We start from the raw sequence: 20,042 nt of genomic DNA on the forward strand, positions 1-20,042 counted from the left end.
TATGTCTGATTTAAAGCAGCTATTTGGGCCTCAATTATTAATGGAATTAGCATCCTGTAAGGCAGAGACAGGCACAGCCTCAGGTAAGAGCACTGGAGGAAATCAGATTAGCATGGTATTTCCTCTCCTGGGGGAGCAGCCTTGGCTTCCATTAGTCACTTAGTGCTCGAATGTCAATGAAATTAAAATGCTGCGCATAATCCAATTCCAGATTGGGAGGAGCCGGGATCTTCAGAGCTACCGATGAGTCCAGAAACATTCGAGTAACAGCCACCTTTGCCTCAGAGGCACGGGCGGGTTTGAGAGAATAACGCCCTAGTTGCTTGCCCTAAAGTGGGTGGAAACACCAGAGAGAGCCAGGCGCTGCGCTGGATGAGATGGCAACCAGGTCCATATCGCTCTTCCTCCTCCTCCTCCTCCTCGGCCTCCTCGCCGCAGGTAAGTTCTTTATCCAAAATGGATACTGTAAACGTTGTCCTCGCTCTCTCGGGTCTGCACAAGTTGCACACTAGCGGCACGCAGCAGGAACGCGCTTCCTGCAAGTACCATCTGCCTAGAGCACTCCCGGCTGGGGACAACCAGCAGAGGCTCCAGCGGGATATCTGGAAGATGTGCCTGGGCACCGTGGCTTCCTCTCTGGCTCTGATATATCCAAGACAAACACTGTCCTCCCAGGTATCGATCTGTCTAGACAGCACCAGGGCTTTCAGGGTTAAGCTGAGATGTGAACACTCAGTTTGCAGGGCAGCCAGACTGCAGAGGTGCAGATGCACACATGGGTACGCAGCAATGAAGGGGAACGGGCTTGATACCTGCTTTCCATCCCCAGCTTTGCGAGTCTCTGAGATCTGCCTGGGTCTGCTAAAATTTTAGTTAAATGTTCATCCATTTTATGGCACCTGTTTTGTTTCATGGTTCAACTGTCCTGCAGCTTCTGCATCGCTGCAGGGCTGAGCCCTGGTGAAGGGCAAAGGCACAGCTCCTTTTCAGGCCTGCTGCTGCTGCTGCAAAAAAAGGCAAGCATTTTTGGCTTCTGAGAGAGGAGAGGGAGATGGGAGGAGGGTTAAGCTACCAGTAGCTCACTGTACAAATGGGGAAATTGAGGCACAGGCACCAAAAGTTAGGTGTCTTTCCCCAAAGTCTTGCATAGGACATGAAAACACAACCTGCCCTGGGAAGCCACCGGCCTGTGGGCTCGGTCTGGGAGGGAGCCGAACACTCGAGCCTTGAAGTCAGCAGGGACATGAGGATGTTTTACTAGCTCAGGTCACTAGCAGTAGGAATGCTTTGGATCTGCCGGAGGGAGGCCAGGAGCTCCACATCCCCTCGCATGCAGTTAGAAATCCACGCACCATGCAGCACTACACCGAGATTCGTGCCCTCAAACATCAGGAGTGACCCCAGGAGGGCCAAGAGGGATCCGTGCATCTGCCCGCAGTGACGCAGCCTTACGCAGCCAAACAGAGCGAACAAATGAAGGGGTTGGGGGAGGAGGGGGATGTCAGAAAACAGACCAATATCCAGCCTATTCCATTCCTCGCCTCCGCAACCCCCACCCCTCAACAAGCACAAGCACCGCTGTGACCGATTATGGGTTTTATTGTAATAGTGTTCACCTTGTTATAATACTGCACAACTCAGTTTACTCGATTCACCTGTGCACAGAGAATGAAGGGTTAGTGCCAGAGCAGGAGGAGACAGGACGCCCTCCCAGTGGGTCCCTCCAGCCCCAATCCAGCCCTGAGCACCCCCAAAGATACTCAGCTGTTCCCTTTCCAGTCTTGGCATCTCCCCAGAGCTAGTTTCAGTCCCCAGATACTTACAGCTCAGACCGGGGAGGACCCTGGGCTTCCCCCTTGCTCTAGAAGCCAAGCCTGGGCTAGTGTCAGGGGACTCTCTCAGAGACCAACCAAGGCTGCAGCAGTCCTGAGCAAGCATCCCTTGGCTTGCCGCTGCATCACTGTGCACTGAGAAGTCACAGGAGAACCACTTCTTCACCACTTAGTGCATCTTTTCTGTGCCTGTTGAGACAAGCGCTGATCTGAGACTGGTCCATGTGAACGTCACTGCTTTCAGAGGCAAAGTGTGCAGTGAATTAATGACCCTTTAAATATTAAATGCCCTCTGCAGTCATTAATCCAGCTCATGGCAAAAATGCAGTTGTTTCCTTTTGTTAGAGCAAATAAATGCATGCATCTAGAACCGGGGCTTTCCCCTGAAAAGATCCCGCAGCAGGTTTGAATCCTGAGTGGACTTTGCCCCACGTCAAAGAGGAAATATTTTTGTCACTAGTTTTGCAATGAGTCTGTGGGACTTGCCGCCACAGGAGGTCATGGAAACCAAGAATGCATCGAGACTTGGTGATTATTACAGAGATAACAAACACGGGTAGAATAGTTCGGCTGAGGAAAAGTGTTGGAAGGTGAGCAAACCTCCTGCTTCAAGGTTTCATCCAGTCTCTGTTCATGGGGGTATCAAGCAGCTATAGGGAGCAGATAGTCCCGCACCTATTTGCCTGCACCATCCTCAGAGGACACCCCAGAGCCATCCAGTCTTGGCCACTGGTGGATATACTCCCCGGGGTATATCTTATTCCCAGCTGATACAAGCAGCAAGACCAGGTCTTGGAAAACAAGCTTCCTCTTGCATCGCTGCCTCGTGCGGCTTCTAGCCAGTACTTGGAGAAGCACTGGGGAGGACCACCACAAGCTAGGTCCAGTGAACATCAGCTCAAGTCCCTGCAGCCTCTCCTTGCTCATAAAGGCCAGGAAAGGAGCTTGCACAAAGAAACATCTGCACACAGTGTGCTGGGCCAGACACTTCACTGGCATAAACTGATGGAGCCCCAATGGCTTCAAAGGAGCTACCCCACATGGTGCCATCCGAGGATCTTGCCCACTGCATCCCTGAACGTGTCCCCAGTTGTATCCCAGACTCTGCTGCTCTTAAGGGAATGGATCCTTGTTCACAGTGGCCAAGATATAGCGTCATTTATCTCCAGGGTCAAATTGGGGCTGGGTACTGGTGTTCACTTAAGGAGTCCATGGGCCTCACCAGGGCTTGCTCCATGCCATGCACCACTCGGACTTTAATGACCCTCCCTCATGGCCAGTGCACGGCATCTCCATCAGCCAAACCAAAAGGGGTCATCCCTTAGGCAGGGGCACTGGTGAAAGCTGCCCCTCACCCAGATGAGCTGGTAGGAACTGGGGGGGGGCAATACCCCGTGGCTGAGCTGGGGCCAGGTGGTCCCAGCCGAGACCATATGAACTGCACCTGGAGACAGGTGGAGGGAGAAGGGCTGCTGCTCAGAGCACAGCAAGGGAGCAAGGGGTTCACTTGGCGCTCAGCCTCGATGACTCCATGCAATGACTCTGCAGCCTGTGCCAGGGCTTGAATCACACCTGCAGCATCATCCTCCGCACTAACATTGATAAATCCTGGAGCTGCTGCCTGTAGCATCTCGTGACACCTCATTCTTCATAAGGGAATGGGTAGGAAAAGGCCCCAGCACTCTGGGAAAGGAGATCTCATTTACAGTTTCCTGCAGGATCTCTCCCATCTTCAACAGCTCATCAAAACAGCCATCAAAAGTGCCGCAGGCTCGGCCGAAAGCACGAGCGGGGCGCTGCAGATTAGATTGTGCTTGCACGCATTGGCAATTTGCTCCGGCCCAATGGCTGGGGGCAGCCGCGGTCCCCCAGGGCCGCTGAGGCATGTGAGCAAAAGATCCTTTTGCATTTCTGAAGGAGCACTCAGAAACGTGTCACTTGCAATTGCGGAGCCTCGTTTCTCGCCCCCTCCACCTGCTTCGCCCGGAGAGGCGCCGAGTCCTGTCACTAGCAACGGGCTAGATTGGCCCTGATTTTTATTTATTTATTTATTTATTTTACCATGCGAGCAGGCATTTGGGTTTCCTGATGAGCACATTTCCAAGGCAGGTGGATGGGAGGAGGCTTGAAGAAAGATTAGACAGACTTTTTCCCTCCCAAACCACCGTGCGCACCAGGTTTGTTCGTTTCTGATTCACGGGCAGGCTCTCGGGCTAATTCTCGCACCTGAGAACACAGAACGAAAATCCATTAACAGGAAACCTCCTATCCTAAAAGCACAAGAATGGCATTTGGTGCTGGCGAAAGGTGTCAGATGATGGATATAGTGTCAGAGGCTGAAGTTGTTTGCACCTCCACAGAGCAGGGCCGATGCAGGCTGTAGCATGCTAACCCTGTTGAGGTCTGCCCCACATGGCTCATCTTTGAGCTGAAGGCTCAAAGATGGGAGAGATCGGGGATGGGAGGTAGGCTGCGGTCTCTAGCCAGTCCTGAGCCCCTCGGCTGGCAAAGACCAGACACAATCATCACATGTGGATGCTGGAGACAGAGCTAAGGGAGCAGGGCAGGGTCCCAGACTGCTTGGGCTGGTGTGATCAAAGCAAGCAGAGAACTGCATTTCCATTTCAAAGCAGAACCTGTAAGAGGTGAGAGACTGGGATGCCCTGAATGCATGAGAGGTGCTATACGGGAGGGGCATGTAATATGTGACTGTGGCCAAGGCATCAAAGGGAGAGAAGGAGGTGCAGATTCACTGATAAAAACCCAGGCAGAGAGGAGGCCTGTGGGATCTCCACTCCAACGCCCAGGACACCCTCAGATTCCCTAGCACTTTTTGAATCCCTGGTTGTAAGGGGACACTTTGCTCTTGGGACTACGTAAGACTCATGCAAAAGCTTTCTGTTGTCTTTTTGGTTTATTATGTTGCATTTTAAATTAGACTCATTTGTGTCTATTGTCACTGTATTTTACTGGGCGTCTTCGCTTAGCTGAAGTTTTCTGTTGTTCTTTGTTATATGCTTGAAGTTGAGAATTGAATATAGAAATAAATATCTTCACAAAAAACAAAATGCCTGCCAAAGGATTTGGAAGCACCTGAAGCCCCAGGCTGGGGTGGAAGATACTTGCTGGTAGCAGAGCCACATACGGTTCTTGAATGATTTGGATTTGGACCTGAATTGGCTAATTTGACCTTAACAATTTTCCTTAAAAAAATGCTCTCTTCAAAGATTGGACTATACTTGTTCAAGCATTTAGGAATTCACTGCCACTACCTAAAGTCTAATATTAAATCTGACAACACCTCTGCTGAGGCTGCCAGCTGAGAAGCATGTATTGCCTTTGCATGGCTCTTACATGATACGGCTTCTGCCAGCTAGGAGCTGAAAGCCATAGTCTCATTTCATAGCCTGCAAAGTAGTCGTAAACTGGTCCCAGCTCTTGGCCGTGGCCACCCCAGTAGATTCCAGCCAGCGGCCAAAACATGAATGGCTTTGGTGCTCCCTTCCCAGCGAATCCCCCGTGACAAGCCAGCCTCAGCAACAACAGAAAAGTTAACCACTTTTTCTCCTTCCATCGGTCCTGGCCCACTCACACGATGGGTCTGTTTGTTTTTCAGGAAGCTCCAGCGCAGACGCTGGATGCACCAGAAACTCTACCCTGCATCGTCTGACTCGGCGCCTCCTCCGCAATTACAGCAAGGGAGTGCGGCCCGTCAGGAACTGGGCACAGGCCACGACGGTGTACCTGGACCTCTTTGTCCACGCGGTGCTGGATGTGGTAAACAGACCCTCAAATAACGTGCATAGATGTTCATAACGCAGTGCAATCTACTGCATAAGGAGGGGAATGCATCTAAAGCTAGTGACTACGGACTATCAATTGATGGACCGCTTTGCCCCTGCTCCATTTATATGCGAATTTCTTGAATTTCATAATGCAAAGAGCAGACTTACAAACTGACACCGCTGTGCTCATTTCAGCTGGAGAGCTGCACACTTCTCCTTGCCTTCAAGGATGAATATTTTTTAAATACATGTTATAAAGAGATGGATTAGATTGGCCATGTTTTATAAATCCTTTCCATTTCTCAGTTTCAATTAACAATTTTGAGAGTGTTAGGGCTGGGATTTTCCAAGTGGTCTAAAGGAGTGAGACAGAGTGTAAACAGGATTAGTACTAATGGTCTCAATCTGCTTTGAAAACCCCATCCTTAGAGCTTTCTCTGCACCCCCGAAAACACACGTGCAAGCCACTTTGCTGGTAGTTTCACTTCCTAGATCTTCACCCAGACAGTGTCTCACTGATACCAGTCCAACCCGAGTCAAATACAGACAAATCAACCACTGCCATTTGCATTATACTCTTGTCCACTTCAGCAGCCTACAGAATTATTAATAGTACAGGACAAGGGAAGAATACAACCTGGGCTTGACTTCCAACAACATCCCTTTGAGCACAGTCAGAAAGCCTGTGCCATCCGTACCTTACCTGAGCTGTTTTGATATTCTGGAAGCAGCTGAAATGTGCTGAGAAGCAAGGAAGTATATTAACATGGGCACAGTGTGGGCACAGTATTAATTATATGAAATATGCTGCATGAATTAATGAATAACTACAAGCACTGCAATTACCTCCGATATGGCAGCTCTCTAATTCCTTCTTGCTGGTGCACTGAGATTGCATTTCAGGACTTCTAAAGCCCCAAAGGTTGGGTGTGGATCAAGGCAGGGATGTTGTCTCACACGCCAGAGCCGATTTCCTTCTGCCCCAAGCCTTCATCAGCATTGTAAGGGGAGAAAAGGGGTGAGGATAGAGCTGGAAAATGCCATTTTGTTATAGCAACTAAAAGCAAGAGGTTCTCAAAGCAGCACTAACAGGACACTGCTTTTCTTTGTCTTCACTGTAACAAGTCCCTCATCATCTTTTACATACAGTGACTTCAATGGCACCCAAACCAAGCTTCCCTCTAGAGATCATCATCTTCCCTTCAGTTAGGGGGCCTGAGTGAAGGTGTTACCCCAGACCAAGATTAGAGGTCAAGAGAGAAGGTCTTAGGAGGAGAGGCTGAGAGCCATGGGACTCTTCAGCCTGGAGAAGTGAAGGCTCAGGGGGGCCTTGGTGGCAGCCGATACGTACATCAGGGATGTGCATCAGGAACTGGGAGAACATCTGTTCCCCAGGGCACCCCAAGGGAAGATGGGGTCTAGTGGTCACAAACTGCTGGAAGACCGTTTTAGACTGGACATCAAGAAAAACTTTGAGACCATTTTAGACTGGACATAAGGAAAAACTTCTTTAGCGCCCGAGTCTCCAGAGTCTTGAACAGACTCTCCCCAAAAGTGGTGCAAGCATCTACTCTGGGTACCTTTAAGAAATGCTTGGCTGCTCACCTTGCTGGGGTGACCTGACCCCAGCTAACTTCCTGCCCTTGGGCAGGGGGCTGGACCTGATAATCTCACGAGGTCCCTTCCAGCCCTAACGTCTATAAAATCGGTAAGTCCCTCATCATCTTTTGCACACAGTAGGAAGCAGTGACTTAAATGGTACCCAAACAAAGCTTCCATCTAGAGCTCCTCACCGTCACTTCAATGAGGGGAGTGTGAGTGAAGGTGTGACCCTCGCCTAAGATGAGGCTGAGAAAAAAAAAAAAGCATTTGGGTCAGAGTCTTCCTTGCATCTTTGGCACTAATGAGGCTGTATGCACGCTGCCAGATACATCCGAGCAGAGATTTGGCTCTGGTGCCAGCGCTGTCAAGAAGCGGCAGGCTTTAAAAGACTGGAAGCAGTCGAGACTTCAGCAGGTGCGCGTGCTAATAGACGAACTGTTTAGCAACCATTGTTTCGCGTGAAGAGTTCTCGCCCCGTCTTCTTCGCTGCCTCTGACTCCTATTGTGATCTTTTGCCTCCTGTTTCCCGTCCATAAAAGACTAGTCTTGTCTGAGAATATTAAGTTATTACGGGGACCGTGGGGAAATCTGATTAGGGAGATAATCTAGTCAACGGGGAAGAGTTCCAATTTGTTTATATTGGGTTTTGTCAATTCCGAATCCCAGATACCTTTGTATTCCACTCCATTGACTAGAGCCTCCCAGACAGACGCCGAGGCATCTGTTTCTATAGTCTGCCGAACTGGGGAAGATAAATAAGAATGTGTGGGAATTATCTGTACATTTGCTAACCACCAATTTAGGTCTAAGTAGGCTCCCTCTGTTAGGAAGACTAATGAATTCCAATTCTCCGAAATATCCTTTGCTTTTAACAAGCAAGATGGAAGGTATCTGGAAAAGAAAGAGGAAAGAGCTGTGAATAATGCCACGAGAGAACCAATTACGCCAGCCAGCTGGCATTGAAAAACTTGTTGTTCCACTTGACAAAAAGACTCTAGTTTTTGCTGCAGACTTCTTCCCCCCCCACCATCAACCGATGCTGGAGTTTCAGCCGTCCAAACGGGGAACCTAACGGCGGGCGCGGAAGAGTCGTCCGCAAAGAGGTTTTTAGGAGGAGAAAGGAAAACAAAATAGATGGTGAAATAGGTGGCTGAGGGAGGTACCAGTCAAGCAATAGTGTGGGTAACAGAAGAAGTGGCCCTAGTCAAGACGGGGGTTGTCCAGTGTCTCTTGTAGGCCTTTGCCAAGCCGTGTTCCTGCAGCAAGTCATCTGCAGCTCAGTTGAAAACAAAAAAAAGTCCGACGAATATCAACGGTGTTTCATCTGGAAATGAAATCACCCCTTGACACAGCTGTTTGCAGCAAAATCCAGCCAACAATAGGGGCAGTTCCACCTGGGGACTGCTCAGCAGAGCTGATAAGGCATTACCTGAGGTCCCCACCCTTCAGCCTGAATCATGCATGCTGCCATTCCTGTGGTCCATGGGGGGCAACGTGGTCAGGAGAGCCAGAAAGGAGCTTGGTCTCCCTGTATTAGGTCTGTCTGACCTGGACCTCACCCTTTCCACATCATATGAGCTCACGCAAGTTAGAGGTGTGTGAAGGGGGCTGTTAGATCACCAGGTGCGTCCTGCTAACGGGACAGTTCACTGTCCCCCAGGAGCAAGCGCACTGCCTTTCCACTGCTGGGTTTGTAGCCAAGAAGTGAGTTTTGTCCTTTGGGCATCTCTTGTCCCCCCTAGATGCAGGTGCAGGGCTCCCTCTCGAGGTCAGATTTGGTGCACTGGAGAGTTAGAAAAAAAGTTTTCTCCCAGTGCAATGTCCAGTGTGAAGATCAAAGGCTTCTGGATAGTCCTGCAGTGCCTTTGTGCCCTCCAGTGATTTCTTACACAACTTTCTCAGGGGCTGGGGACTGCATGCATGCCATGCTGAAAGCAGAAGATGAGCTGCAGGGCCCTGGGCTGCAGCAAGAGGAATTCCTGCTACGCTCTCAGTCCCGCGTCAGGAGCAGCTTCTGTCGTTCTCTCTTTGCAAGACCTCGGATTATCTATGCTCCAGGCAACCTTCTTTCCTGAGCTCATGCTTGAACCACGTTCCAGGAGACTAATCCATTTGAGAAACCCTGGTGGCTCGGGAACAAGCAGAGCCTTAGTCCTACAAACATTGGGCCTCACTTAAACACGAGTGCAACAGCCCTCCTCCCATTCCTAAATGGAGGCACGGGTTTCACTGTCTAGAGCCCCAGACCATAAGGTCTTTGGAAGAAGGACTGGGTCTATGTCTTTGTCTGAACAGCCCTCAACAGTGCGACCCTGATCCTGAGTGCAGGGGTGTGATATCCTATAACAACACCAGAGAGGAAACGGCAAAGGTGCCTCGCCCTTCCAAAAGCAGGAAACTTCTACCTGCCTGGTCATAACAAAATGCACTTTGCTTGCAGTCATCCCTTCTGGTTTGGGAGCAGTAAAACAAACACACGCGCATGCACAGGTTTAACACACCCAGCACACACACATCCAGCGCGCGCACACACATATTTAACACACCCAGCTGTCTGTAGCCACTGAGACAACTCCCTCTGAAAAATTATGAAGATCCTGATTACTGATATAAGCTCAGCCTCATATTTTTAGCTGTGGGTTTGCTGAGAATATGTATTATGCTTAGCAGCCTGATTAATGTCACAGTAACTAATTAGGGTGCAAGAGAAATGCTGGTGATTCGTTTAGAGTGTCAAGTGCAGCCCAAGTGCCATTTTATCAAAGATAATTTACTGTAGTGAGGATTGTACAGGCTCAGATGAATAATAAATTGGAACTGAGGATTGGCAAGAAGTGGGGTGATGGCCAAACAAACCCCAGGACCCTGCCACACAGACTCATGGTGTCCGCCAGAAATGTAAAAGGATGCAATCAACTTGCAATCTAGTCAGTTTAAATATATATATATGTAAGAAAACTACTCAGCTAAAAGCCATTGCTGCACTCTCTCTCTCTCTCTCTCTCTCTCTGAGGCACGTTTTCTGCTGTCCCTTTTGCATCACAAATATAACGTAAAAAAAGCACAACCAAATCCCCCAAATCTGTATTTCCTGAATCTACACAAATGCTCCAGGCTTTGCAGCTACAACTGGTGCTGAAGTACAAAACCCCACGGGCATCACGAGAGGATAGTCCAAGGGTTACTGTCCAATTCCTCTATGCCACGTATGCCAACTATTCTTTTGTGATTCATAAACCAGTGACGACTGGTGCCAGGGAGGGTCTGACAGGGCTTGGATCACTTGCCCCATTCCTATAGTCTCCATCTAAAGCATCTGTTTCTTGCCACTGTTGGAGGCAAGACCCTGAGCTAGCTGGACCCTGGTCTGACCCTACGTAGCCTGGCAGGTGGCTTCTCCCACCCTTTATCAACTCTACAGGAGCCCCCCAAGGGCTTGTCTGCACTGCAGCCAGAGGGGTGAGGGCAGCAGGCACAGCCCCTAGCTAGTGCAGGGATGCTCAGCAGTGCACAGCTTTCACGTGGCCTGCACCATTCTGCTTGGACCCCGTGTACAGGCTTGGTGGCTGCCCGTGCTGAAGTGCATGCTGCCACGGCTGCCCTGATCCTCACTGCTTGGGCGGGCTACATGCAGCAGTCATGCCCTGGTGATCCCACTCTTCCAAACACCTGCTAGCAAGAGCATTGCTTATGACAGCAAGTAAATCCCATCAAAGCCAGGAGGACTCTTCTGTGCAAGGGGGTCTGATAGCTGATGACAGGGCACTGCAGCGGCTACCTCACTGCCAAGGGGAAACAGTGAAAACAATGATCTACAAGGAGAGGAGGGAATTATCTGTAGCACGAGTCCCAATGACTTCTGCTGGTCCAAGTGCACAAGCTATGCATGCGAAGGAAACAGTAAAACAAGACTCCTCTTATCTTTATCGCTTCAAGTAGGTTTAGACAATATACGTAAGAGCAGGTGCATGGTTGGGTGGGAGATTTGAAAGCTGCTCTGTCTCTTCCTAAACCAAGTGATTTGTTAAACCTTTGCTTATATTTTTTCCTCCCTCCCCACAGGATTCCCAGAATCAAAAGCTCACAACGAGTATTTGGTTACAGCAGGTAAATGAATCCTTACGGCCTTTGCTCTTTGTGACAGCAGCAGAGAGAGCCCTTGCTTGCTCTATAGCAGTGGTTTTCAACCTGTGGTCCATGCACCCCTGAGGGTCCACAGGCAACATCTAAAGGGTCCGTGAAAGATGACTATGATCAATCAAAAGAACGCGAATACCCGCACATAAAATTCAAAGGGGTCCGTGCCCCATCCGCAATTTCCAAAAGGGTCTGCAAGTGAAAGCCACTGCTGTATAGCAGCTGGGTCCGGTTGCTATTTTTCTGAGAGTTAATACGCTGGGGGCATGCACACACGTGTGTGCACACAGATGCACCAAGCCACTCATTATGGATTCCCGAGGGCAGATCATATTGAAACCTGTGCTGTGGGAAGTGGAGCAGCACGAGCTGCTGGCATGAGCACCCTTTCCTCTGCCACGACTGGAGGGGTCAAGCTGCTCTCATGCTGCCAGCACAAGGAGATTTTCCTCCTCTCCCTTCCCCTAAAGAACAAAGTCAGGGGCTCAGCCTCATGATGCCACCTTCACCAACTTGCACCCCATGCCACACACCAGGGCATCTCTGAAGCAAACGCATCCCTGCTCTCCCCACTGCAGAGCTGGAAGGACGAATTTCTCACCTGGAACTCCAGCCTCCACGATGGGATCAGAGAGGTGTCCCTGCTGCTCAGCTCCATCTGGTCTCCGGATATCACCATCAATGAGCTGTAAGTAGGCATGAGGCTGGGTTTCACTGCAGGCTGGTCAGCCAGACAAGTGCTCGTGGTGCTTTTTTTCCATGGCTGTCCTGGGGCAGGCTCCTTCCCGGCACGCTCACATTTCAAGACAGATTTCCAAGGTCTGCTTCCCATGTTAATGCAAAATAAAAACTCAAACATCTCTGCACCATGGCAGTCTCCTGTCCCAGCCAGTCCCACCCAATGCTGAGGCAGCTGGGTGTGCTAGGCTCTTCTAGTATCCAGGTTGTAGCCGTATTGGTTTAAAAGAATAAGCAATCAGGAGTCGTGGTAGAGGTGATATCTTTTATTAGACCAACTAGATTTTTGCAAAAAAAAATAAAAAAATTTATCTATCTATCTTTAATTGCATGCTTTCAAGTTATTATCCCAACTTTTCTCTGAGCCTAATCTGCATATAAAAGGAACTTTTCCAAACAGGAGATTTTACCACTTTCAAATCTCCTATGAGATACGAACTTTCATTTCTACCCAGGAGAACTTTTACAATCTTTTCTCCAATGCCTGATGAAGGGTGTTTGTGCCTGAAAGCTTGTAATTAAAGAATTGTTTTTTGCAAAAATCTAGTTGGTCTAATAAATGAGATCACCTCTACCATGAGTCCTGAAGGCTCCTCTGGAAAACTCACCTGTTACCATCTTGGCATGAATTAACAGCTGCATGCTCGTGTCCCAGCAAGGAGCCTGCCGGGGGTTTTCCCCACCTGCCTCACACAACCACCTGTCCTGTTGCATTTAGTGTGGATGTCAGCAAGTCTCTCGATATGCCCTACGTCTACGTGAATGCAAGCGGGATGGTCAGGAACCAAAAACCCATGCAGGTGGTGTCCGCATGCCAGCTGGAGCCATACGCCTTCCCATTCGACACCCAGACCTGCAGCCTGACCTTCAGCACCATCCTGCACACTGGTGAGTGCCGGGGAAATGCGTGGGCACACAGTCTGGCCCTCGTGGACAAGTCCTGTCTGCCCTACTCCACCCCTTAAGCCTGGGGGGTTGTTTTCTTGGGATGCATGTGCTATTTCTAGGGTGACGTAGCTCAGAGCTGCTGGGGGAAGGCTCACTATCCACCCCTTCCCTTTGGGACAAGTGCCCTGGTTGGTGCCAGTATCAACACTGCTGCAGCCCAGCCAGCCCTGTCTTGCTTTGGGCCTTTGGTAGGACCACATTCAGAGCAGCCTGGCTGAAGAACTGGCCAGTGATTGCACCAAACTCAGCCCAGAGCCAGCTGCACGTGATGCTGGAGGAAGCAAACGAGGTGCATGGGAGCAGTTCCACGCGGGCTCCCGACCACCCAGAGCATGCCCATGGGGGCTTGTGTCCCAGGGACCTTGCAGAAAGCAAGTCAAGCCCCGGTGGGCAGGGAAAGCTCCCCCCAGAAACAGTGTGGGACTCTCTCACACTAAAAGGCTCCTTCCCTGCATCCCAGCCCTGACTGTGTGTTATCCCCAGTGGAGGACGTGGACCTGGCCGCGCACATGGCAGACAACAAGCAGATCTTCCTGGCCGACGGCGAATGGGAGCTGCTCTCTGTGCCCACCCGCTACCAGGTCCTGAGCACCCACAGTGGGCGCTTCGCCGAGGCCCAGTTCCATGTAGGTATCTGCCGCCGCTGCTCCACACCGATGGCCTTTCCTTCAGCAACTTCCTCCTTCCCCTGTTGTCATTCAAATCCCTCTCTCCCACGCAGGCTCTGCTTAGCCTCCCGTTCTGGCTGGCCAGGAGACCCCTGCAATGCCAGGCTACCAGTGGGCTAGGAAGCACGTGGCTGTGGGAGGGAGGAGACGTGGGGATGGGAGAGAGAAGGAACAGTGGGTTGTTCTGTAAAACTCCCCCATAGCAGACACACCCACAAGAGACACAAGATGGACAAACGGACACCACCAGCTGGGCTCTCCAACTGTCCCTGGCTTGAGTGAGATGTCCCTTTTGCAAGCCAGCTCTCAAAACAAGTCACCCTGAGCACTGCCCCAGGCTCTGTGCCTGCATCAAGATGATTTCCAGCTAGAAAAGGGAGTGGGCATCACTGAGAACCAGGAGCCCTGGCCTGGCACCCCCCATACTTGGACATTTAGCCCAGCAGCAAGGGGCAGCAGCTCCGACCGCAAGGCTGAGAGGCCGTACAGCAACCCCAGCATGCAGACATAGGACTGGGTGCGCCGGGAGCCCCGAGGGGTAGGGGCTAATTTGTCCTCCCCCCGCTCGCCGGAGAAGGGAAACGCGTTTTTGTTTTGATGAGCTTCTTGACTAAGACTTAAACACTTCATTAATTTTAAAGATATCAGCCTGCGAACATTATTAATGCCGGAGCCAGTAATGAGGAACACTTAAAGGAAAATGCACGGGGCCGTCCTGCTCACGGCGGCGTGGAGGCAGCAGCTCCGCATGCAGCGCTGCCCGAACTCCGAGGCCTCTCCGGAGCAAAGCCAAACTCCAGGCTCATGAGCAGCCACTCCAGCCCTCCCTGGTTTCCCAGCAAGTATTCCCAGTCCAATGCCACGAGCCTGGCCTCTGCCCATGCCTCAGACCCAGGACAGGACTGCAAAGGCACAGCCTGGGCAGGCTAATCCAACCGTTCAGACCCAGCCCTGGATAATGGGGATGTTTCTGGGAAAATGTAGTCATAGGAATATGAAATGCCTTCCCGAGACCAGCAGCACGTCTGGCCAGGACTTACCTGCAGGGCACGGTGCCCGGGTCCTGAGCAGACCTGGCTGCCTCTTCTCAGGGCATCTGCTCCTACCAGGTCTTTCTTCAGGTGGCCATAAAGCTGCCTCTGCTCCCCTCAGCTGTGCTGAGGCTCTTCTCTGTCCTGTCCCAATCCAGCTTCTGCCCTGGTAAGGAAAGACAGGGCCGTTATGGAGTTAGTGCCAGGCTGTCTGCTCCTGTTACAGTATGGAAAGCAGTGGCCGCTTTTGGCAGGGGTCCCTAAGAGGAGCTCCTTGTCATGGCAGGGGCATTTGTGCTGAGCTGGATCGATCCCCATAGGGGCCTGTTCCTTGGAGGCCCTGGAGGAGGTGCCAGCACCATGTCAGAGCAGGATGAGGCCCCAAGGCCTGGATGGCAGTGCACTCGGAGACTTAGGATAGGATCAGGCTCCAAGGCAGGCAGTGCCCGTGGGGTTAGCAGAGGTCCCTGTAGCCACCGGCACACCTGGCAAGTCCCACATCTGGATGGGGTATGCATGTACTGGATCCAGCCGGGCAGAGGTGGTTTTCTAATGGGAAGGGCATCAGGCACATAAGGCAGCAATGCACCTGGCATCACATCAGGCCTCCTCCGACTTCTCAGTGCGAATGCCCAGGACCTCACTCACGGCTGCGATGAATGGGGACGGCCTCAGCACATGTGCAGGTGAGGCTCAAGCTCTCACCTCTGAATCTGGGTAGTGCCTCCCTCCCCGCAGCCCAGGCCTGAAGCACACAGGCCAAAGCCCACTGCACATTGACCCCAGGGACCGAGGACAACACCGATCAGCTCTGCCCTCACGGCCTCCGAGTGCCTGGAAAGGAGCAGGCTGCCAGCTGCCCGCCCGTCGGAGGAACCTCAACAGCAGAGAGACAGCGAGCAGCAAACAATGCTGCAAACCGGCACGCGGGTGTCATACTCTACCTGTGTCATAAAGACAGTCATGCAAGATTAAGTGCTGGTGGGGTCTGCTCTCGCAAAGGCAATTGGCGCCTCACCTTGGGTAATATTCCATCTCCGATGCGCGGCTGCCGTACATGCTCGGAAGGAGATGGATCTTCTTCATTAACACCAATGGGCTGCAAATACCTTTGTGTACTTATTATTACCTGGCTTTAATGGATAATGAAATTGTGGCATAATATTGCTAACACCTGAAGGGTGTCTAATGGAGAGCGCGGCAGAAACTTAAAGTGTTTTCTTCCCTTTGCTGTGGAATTTAAAGGCATTGGGCTTCTTAGCCTATTAGAGTAGATGGGATTTGGATGGTGTAAGATCTGCACGGGGTAACCCCTAGCTAGGAAGGGTTCAACTTGGAGAAGGCACCGCTTGGCAGGCATCTTCTGGATTTGCTGGGAAGAGCTGCTGCCTATGGACCACAGGGGTCGTGATCTGAGCCTTGGCTCAGGGGATGCACTAAATGCAGGCCCAGCAAGTCCCGCACCAGGATGGGGGACCTGCTTATTGGATCCATCCAGTCAGAGGTGGTTTTATAATGGAAGGAGGATGCAGGCTACTAAGGGGTGCAAAGCAAGGACGTGGCTCTGGATCCAGACCGTGGCGGCCTGCTGTTCAGCAGCAAATAACACGCTCCAGCCATCTCCGTGGCTCTGTCCCTTCTCAAGTCCCACAGAGCTGGGATTCGTGCTCAGAAACAACCCCTGCACAGCCCTCTCCGCCAGTGGGGTAGCAGCTGTATCTCACCAGGTGAGGTGCAAACAGAGCTCTGTGCCAACTCTGCCGTCCTGGAGGAGCCACGTGCCGTGGTCTGGCCACATCTGGAACTGCTGCAGGGACTGACCTGGGAGTGAGGTGCTCTGCCTTTGCCTCGAGGAGCTTGCAGCAGACCTGAGCCCCAACCTGGGGCTTGGACAAAAGATGCAGGTTCTTTGGTCCATCACGGCAAAGGTCCCCATCAGGCTGAGCCCACAGCATCTGCACTGTACGTGACTTCACAAGGGTTCAATGGACTCACTACTTAGCACATCCCCACCTAAGAAATCCCTCTGTGGAGCCAGCTACAAACCTGTAAGCATCAGTCCAAAGCTTTGAGAAGCATGGAGATGGCTGGAGCCCATTATTTGCTGCTGAACAGCAGGCCACCACGAGCTGCATCCAGCGCCACGTCCTTGCTTTTGCACCCCTTAGCTTCCCTTCTTTACTGAAGGTCCATCAGGTTCAAAACTGCTGCACGAACCACAGCTGATTTTGTTCCTAGATGCCAAGCCCAAACTAGGAGTGCTTTTCAGTAGTGATGGACTGTGCTGCATGCAGGTTTGCATGACTGATGGTTAGCAGGGAAGGGCCTGGGGTGGCTGCTCTCAGGCCCTGGATCACAAATCCAGTGAGAACAACCACGCTGGCCATTCAGAGGTTTCAGTCCTGCCCAACTCTGGAAAGCACGGAAGCAGAGGGGTTATTTGGAGAGGCATTTGGATAAGCGAGCTCACAGCTCTTGCCAGCCACAAAAGCATCTCAGGGTTTTGCAGGGAAATGACTGAAGCAATATGGGCTTGGCCACCTCTATCGACAGCCTCTAGCACAGTGACAGCTCCTGTAGCATCCGTGCCAGAGGCCGGGAGGAGGCATGGGGTCTCAGGGCACCTCAGGGAGACTGGGAATCCCCAGCGCGGTCAGGCTGCCTTGCAAGCTGGAACCAACTCCTTTCTCCCCCAGATTGTCATCCGGAGGCGGCCCCTGCTCTACGTCGTCAGCTTGCTGATTCCCAGCATCTTTCTGATGGCCGTGGACCTGGGCAGCTTCTACCTGCCCCCCACCTGTGGCATGCGGATCACCTTCAAGGGCAGCGTGCTGGTGGGCTACACCGTCTTCAAGGTCAACATGTCGGCCGAGCTGCCAGGCACCCCGTTCAGCACGCCTCTGATCGGTGAGCAGATACCCACAGCCGGGGTTGGGCAGAGGCGGCAGGGACTTTCTTCTGAACATAGAAATCACAGACAAGGAGGGTGGGAAGGGAGCTCAGGAGGTCACATCTAGTCCAAGCCCCTGCTCCAAGCAGGACCAGCCCCAACTACGTCATCCCAGCCAAGCTGGGTCTTAAAAACCTCAAATGTGTCAGAGCGAGACACCACAGATGAGCAAGACCTCTCAGCTGATCTGGTCTGTCCTGCTTCTGTCCTCCTGCAGACAAGCTCTATATGACTCAAGAAATGGGGCAGCTGCCACCTCCCCTTCAGGAGAAACTTCATGAGCTAATCCAGGGGTTAGCAACATATGGTCCTGGAGGGCTTTGCTTGTAGGAGGACTGCAACCAGCCTGACCACATCAGTCCTGCCCAGAGTGGACAGGATTTTTATCCCAACCACGGCGGGCATTGAGCGGCACTAAACAATGCACCCGGCGGTCCTGTACTGCGAAACCAAGTGGGCACACACCGGTCTGGCTGCCATGGCATCCAAGCACACTCGCCAGCCCTATGTGGCCACATCCATGCTGCACAGAAGGTGCGTTCCTGACTTGGGGTCAAGCAGCAGTGCAGACAAGGCAGCGGTGGTGGGTGATAGCTGCTTGAATTAAAAACCTTCAGGCCAGCCAAGAGCCGAGCAAGAGCTATTGACCTGAGTCAGACAAGCCGTGTCAGCCTGGCCGTTAATGGAGCCCTTGCCATTAGCAAGGTGCATGCCCCTGGCTGCAGGGTGGCCAGCCCCACAGATACCATTTGCACAGCAGCATTTGGGGCTCTTCCGGCAAAGCTCACTCCACAATGGCCCCGTCTCTCCCCCTCCATCTCAGGGGTGTTCTTCACCATCTGCATGGCCCTGCTGGTGCTCAGCCTCTCCCTGTCCATCCTGCTCGTGAAGTGCCTTCATCCGGGCGAAGACCACGTGTGGCAGAGGCTCGCTTCTCACTGCTGTCGGGGGCAGAGAGGCTCGGATGGAGAGGATCGGGGGGCCAACTCCCAGGCAGCTCCGGCTGCCAGGCAAGCACCAGGGTGCACTGAAGGTACATGGGGGGCTGGGGAGGGGTGAGCACGTGCGTTTCTCCAAACGGCTGCCGTGCTGAGCCTGATCTGCCTTCCCTGCAGGTGCCCCATTGCCGGGGGAAGAAGGAAAGCGAGGACAAGAAGGACCCTGGGAGGTGATGTCCACCCAGAAGGCCGTGATGGAGGAGATCCTAGCTCAGCTGCTCCTCATCAGCTCTCGCCTCCGTGCCCTGGATCGGGACAGCAGGCAGGAAGCCGACTGGCTTCGGCTCTCGTACAAGCTGGACATGCTGCTCTTCCAGGTGTATGCCGGGGTGGTAGCCGTCTACGCCATCACGCTCGGTGCCCTGTGGGCGACGTGGAGCTCCCAGCAGCAGGAGGGATAGAGGGCACAGCAATGCTAATGGCACGTGCCGTCAGGGCACACCGGGGTCAGGTCCAGGCCAGGGAGACTGGAGAAAGGGCCCTTCTTTCTCAGGGGCCTGGGGTGGCTGGAGGAAGTGACCTTTCACTGCCAGGACACCATCTCCAACCGCAGAGTCCCATGGGGAATACACCCTGCCCTCTCCCAGCACGGGGCCCATCCCATCCTTCTCCAGGGTCATCTCCTGGTGCTTTCCATCCAGAACTGAATTCCCCCTAAACAACAAAGAAATTAAATGCACAAAGCCTTTACCTGCAGCTGCCTCTTGCCGCTCATTACTGCAGTGCTGGTGTTTAGCTCCAATTGCCCATGAAATGCTTCCCCTGCTCTTAATGAAACGAAGAGCCACTGCCCCGCTCCCACCTCCTCCTCCCTAATTTGGAGCCACGTCCCCAGCAGCGCCCGCATGGAGATACCCGGGAGTCTCCTCTGCCCCAGCAGCTGCCTGAGGCTTCCCATGGAGGCTGAAATATCGGCAAAAGGGGCATCTCCCACCCAGCTCCAAGCCACACCTTCCTGGTCCTGCCACCCCTGGCTTGCTGCCCCGTGGCCTCAATGGAAGCATTGGCCCCTGCCGGTAAGAGCAGCCCTCCGATGCAGCCTAGCAGGGAGTCTAGAGCTGTTACTTCAGCAAAGTCCCACAACACGTGCTCATCTCCGAGGGCCTGTGCAAGGCCTTCTCTGTTCAGCAAGGCATGTAAGCACATGCTATGCTCCGCTGCAGCTGCGGCAAGAGCCAAGGGCCCGGGAGGCAGGACCCCGGGGTTCTCCGTAGCTGCAAGGACTTGGTCCACTTGCTGCACTGCTCTGCAGGACAGAGACCAAAGCATCGCTGCTTCCCTGCGAGGCTGGGGCGTGCTTTTCTGCAGCTCAAGCTCCCCAGGTGTCACATCAATTCTGTCTCCCTCTCCCGC

At 52.5% G+C, this 20,042-nt stretch overlaps 1 protein-coding gene across 1 annotated transcript; it reads left to right on the plus strand.

The window, feature by feature from the left end:
• The first annotated feature begins 311 nt into the window (after positions 1-311).
• HTR3B (5-hydroxytryptamine receptor 3B) lies at positions 312-19,090 on the plus strand. The gene is made up of 9 exons (XM_006026681.2): positions 312-438; positions 5,449-5,609; positions 11,282-11,326; positions 11,935-12,044; positions 12,813-12,982; positions 13,526-13,668; positions 17,438-17,648; positions 18,515-18,724; positions 18,807-19,090. The coding sequence occupies exons 1-9, from the start codon at positions 378-380 to the stop codon at positions 19,088-19,090; spliced, it is 1,395 nt and encodes a 464-aa protein (XP_006026743.1). The 5' UTR covers positions 312-377.
• The last annotated feature ends 952 nt before the right edge of the window (positions 19,091-20,042 follow it).

Source organism: Alligator sinensis, unplaced genomic scaffold, assembly GCF_000455745.1.
Source record: "Alligator sinensis unplaced genomic scaffold, ASM45574v1 scaffold1241_1, whole genome shotgun sequence".
Taxonomy (NCBI): domain Eukaryota; kingdom Metazoa; phylum Chordata; order Crocodylia; family Alligatoridae; genus Alligator; species Alligator sinensis.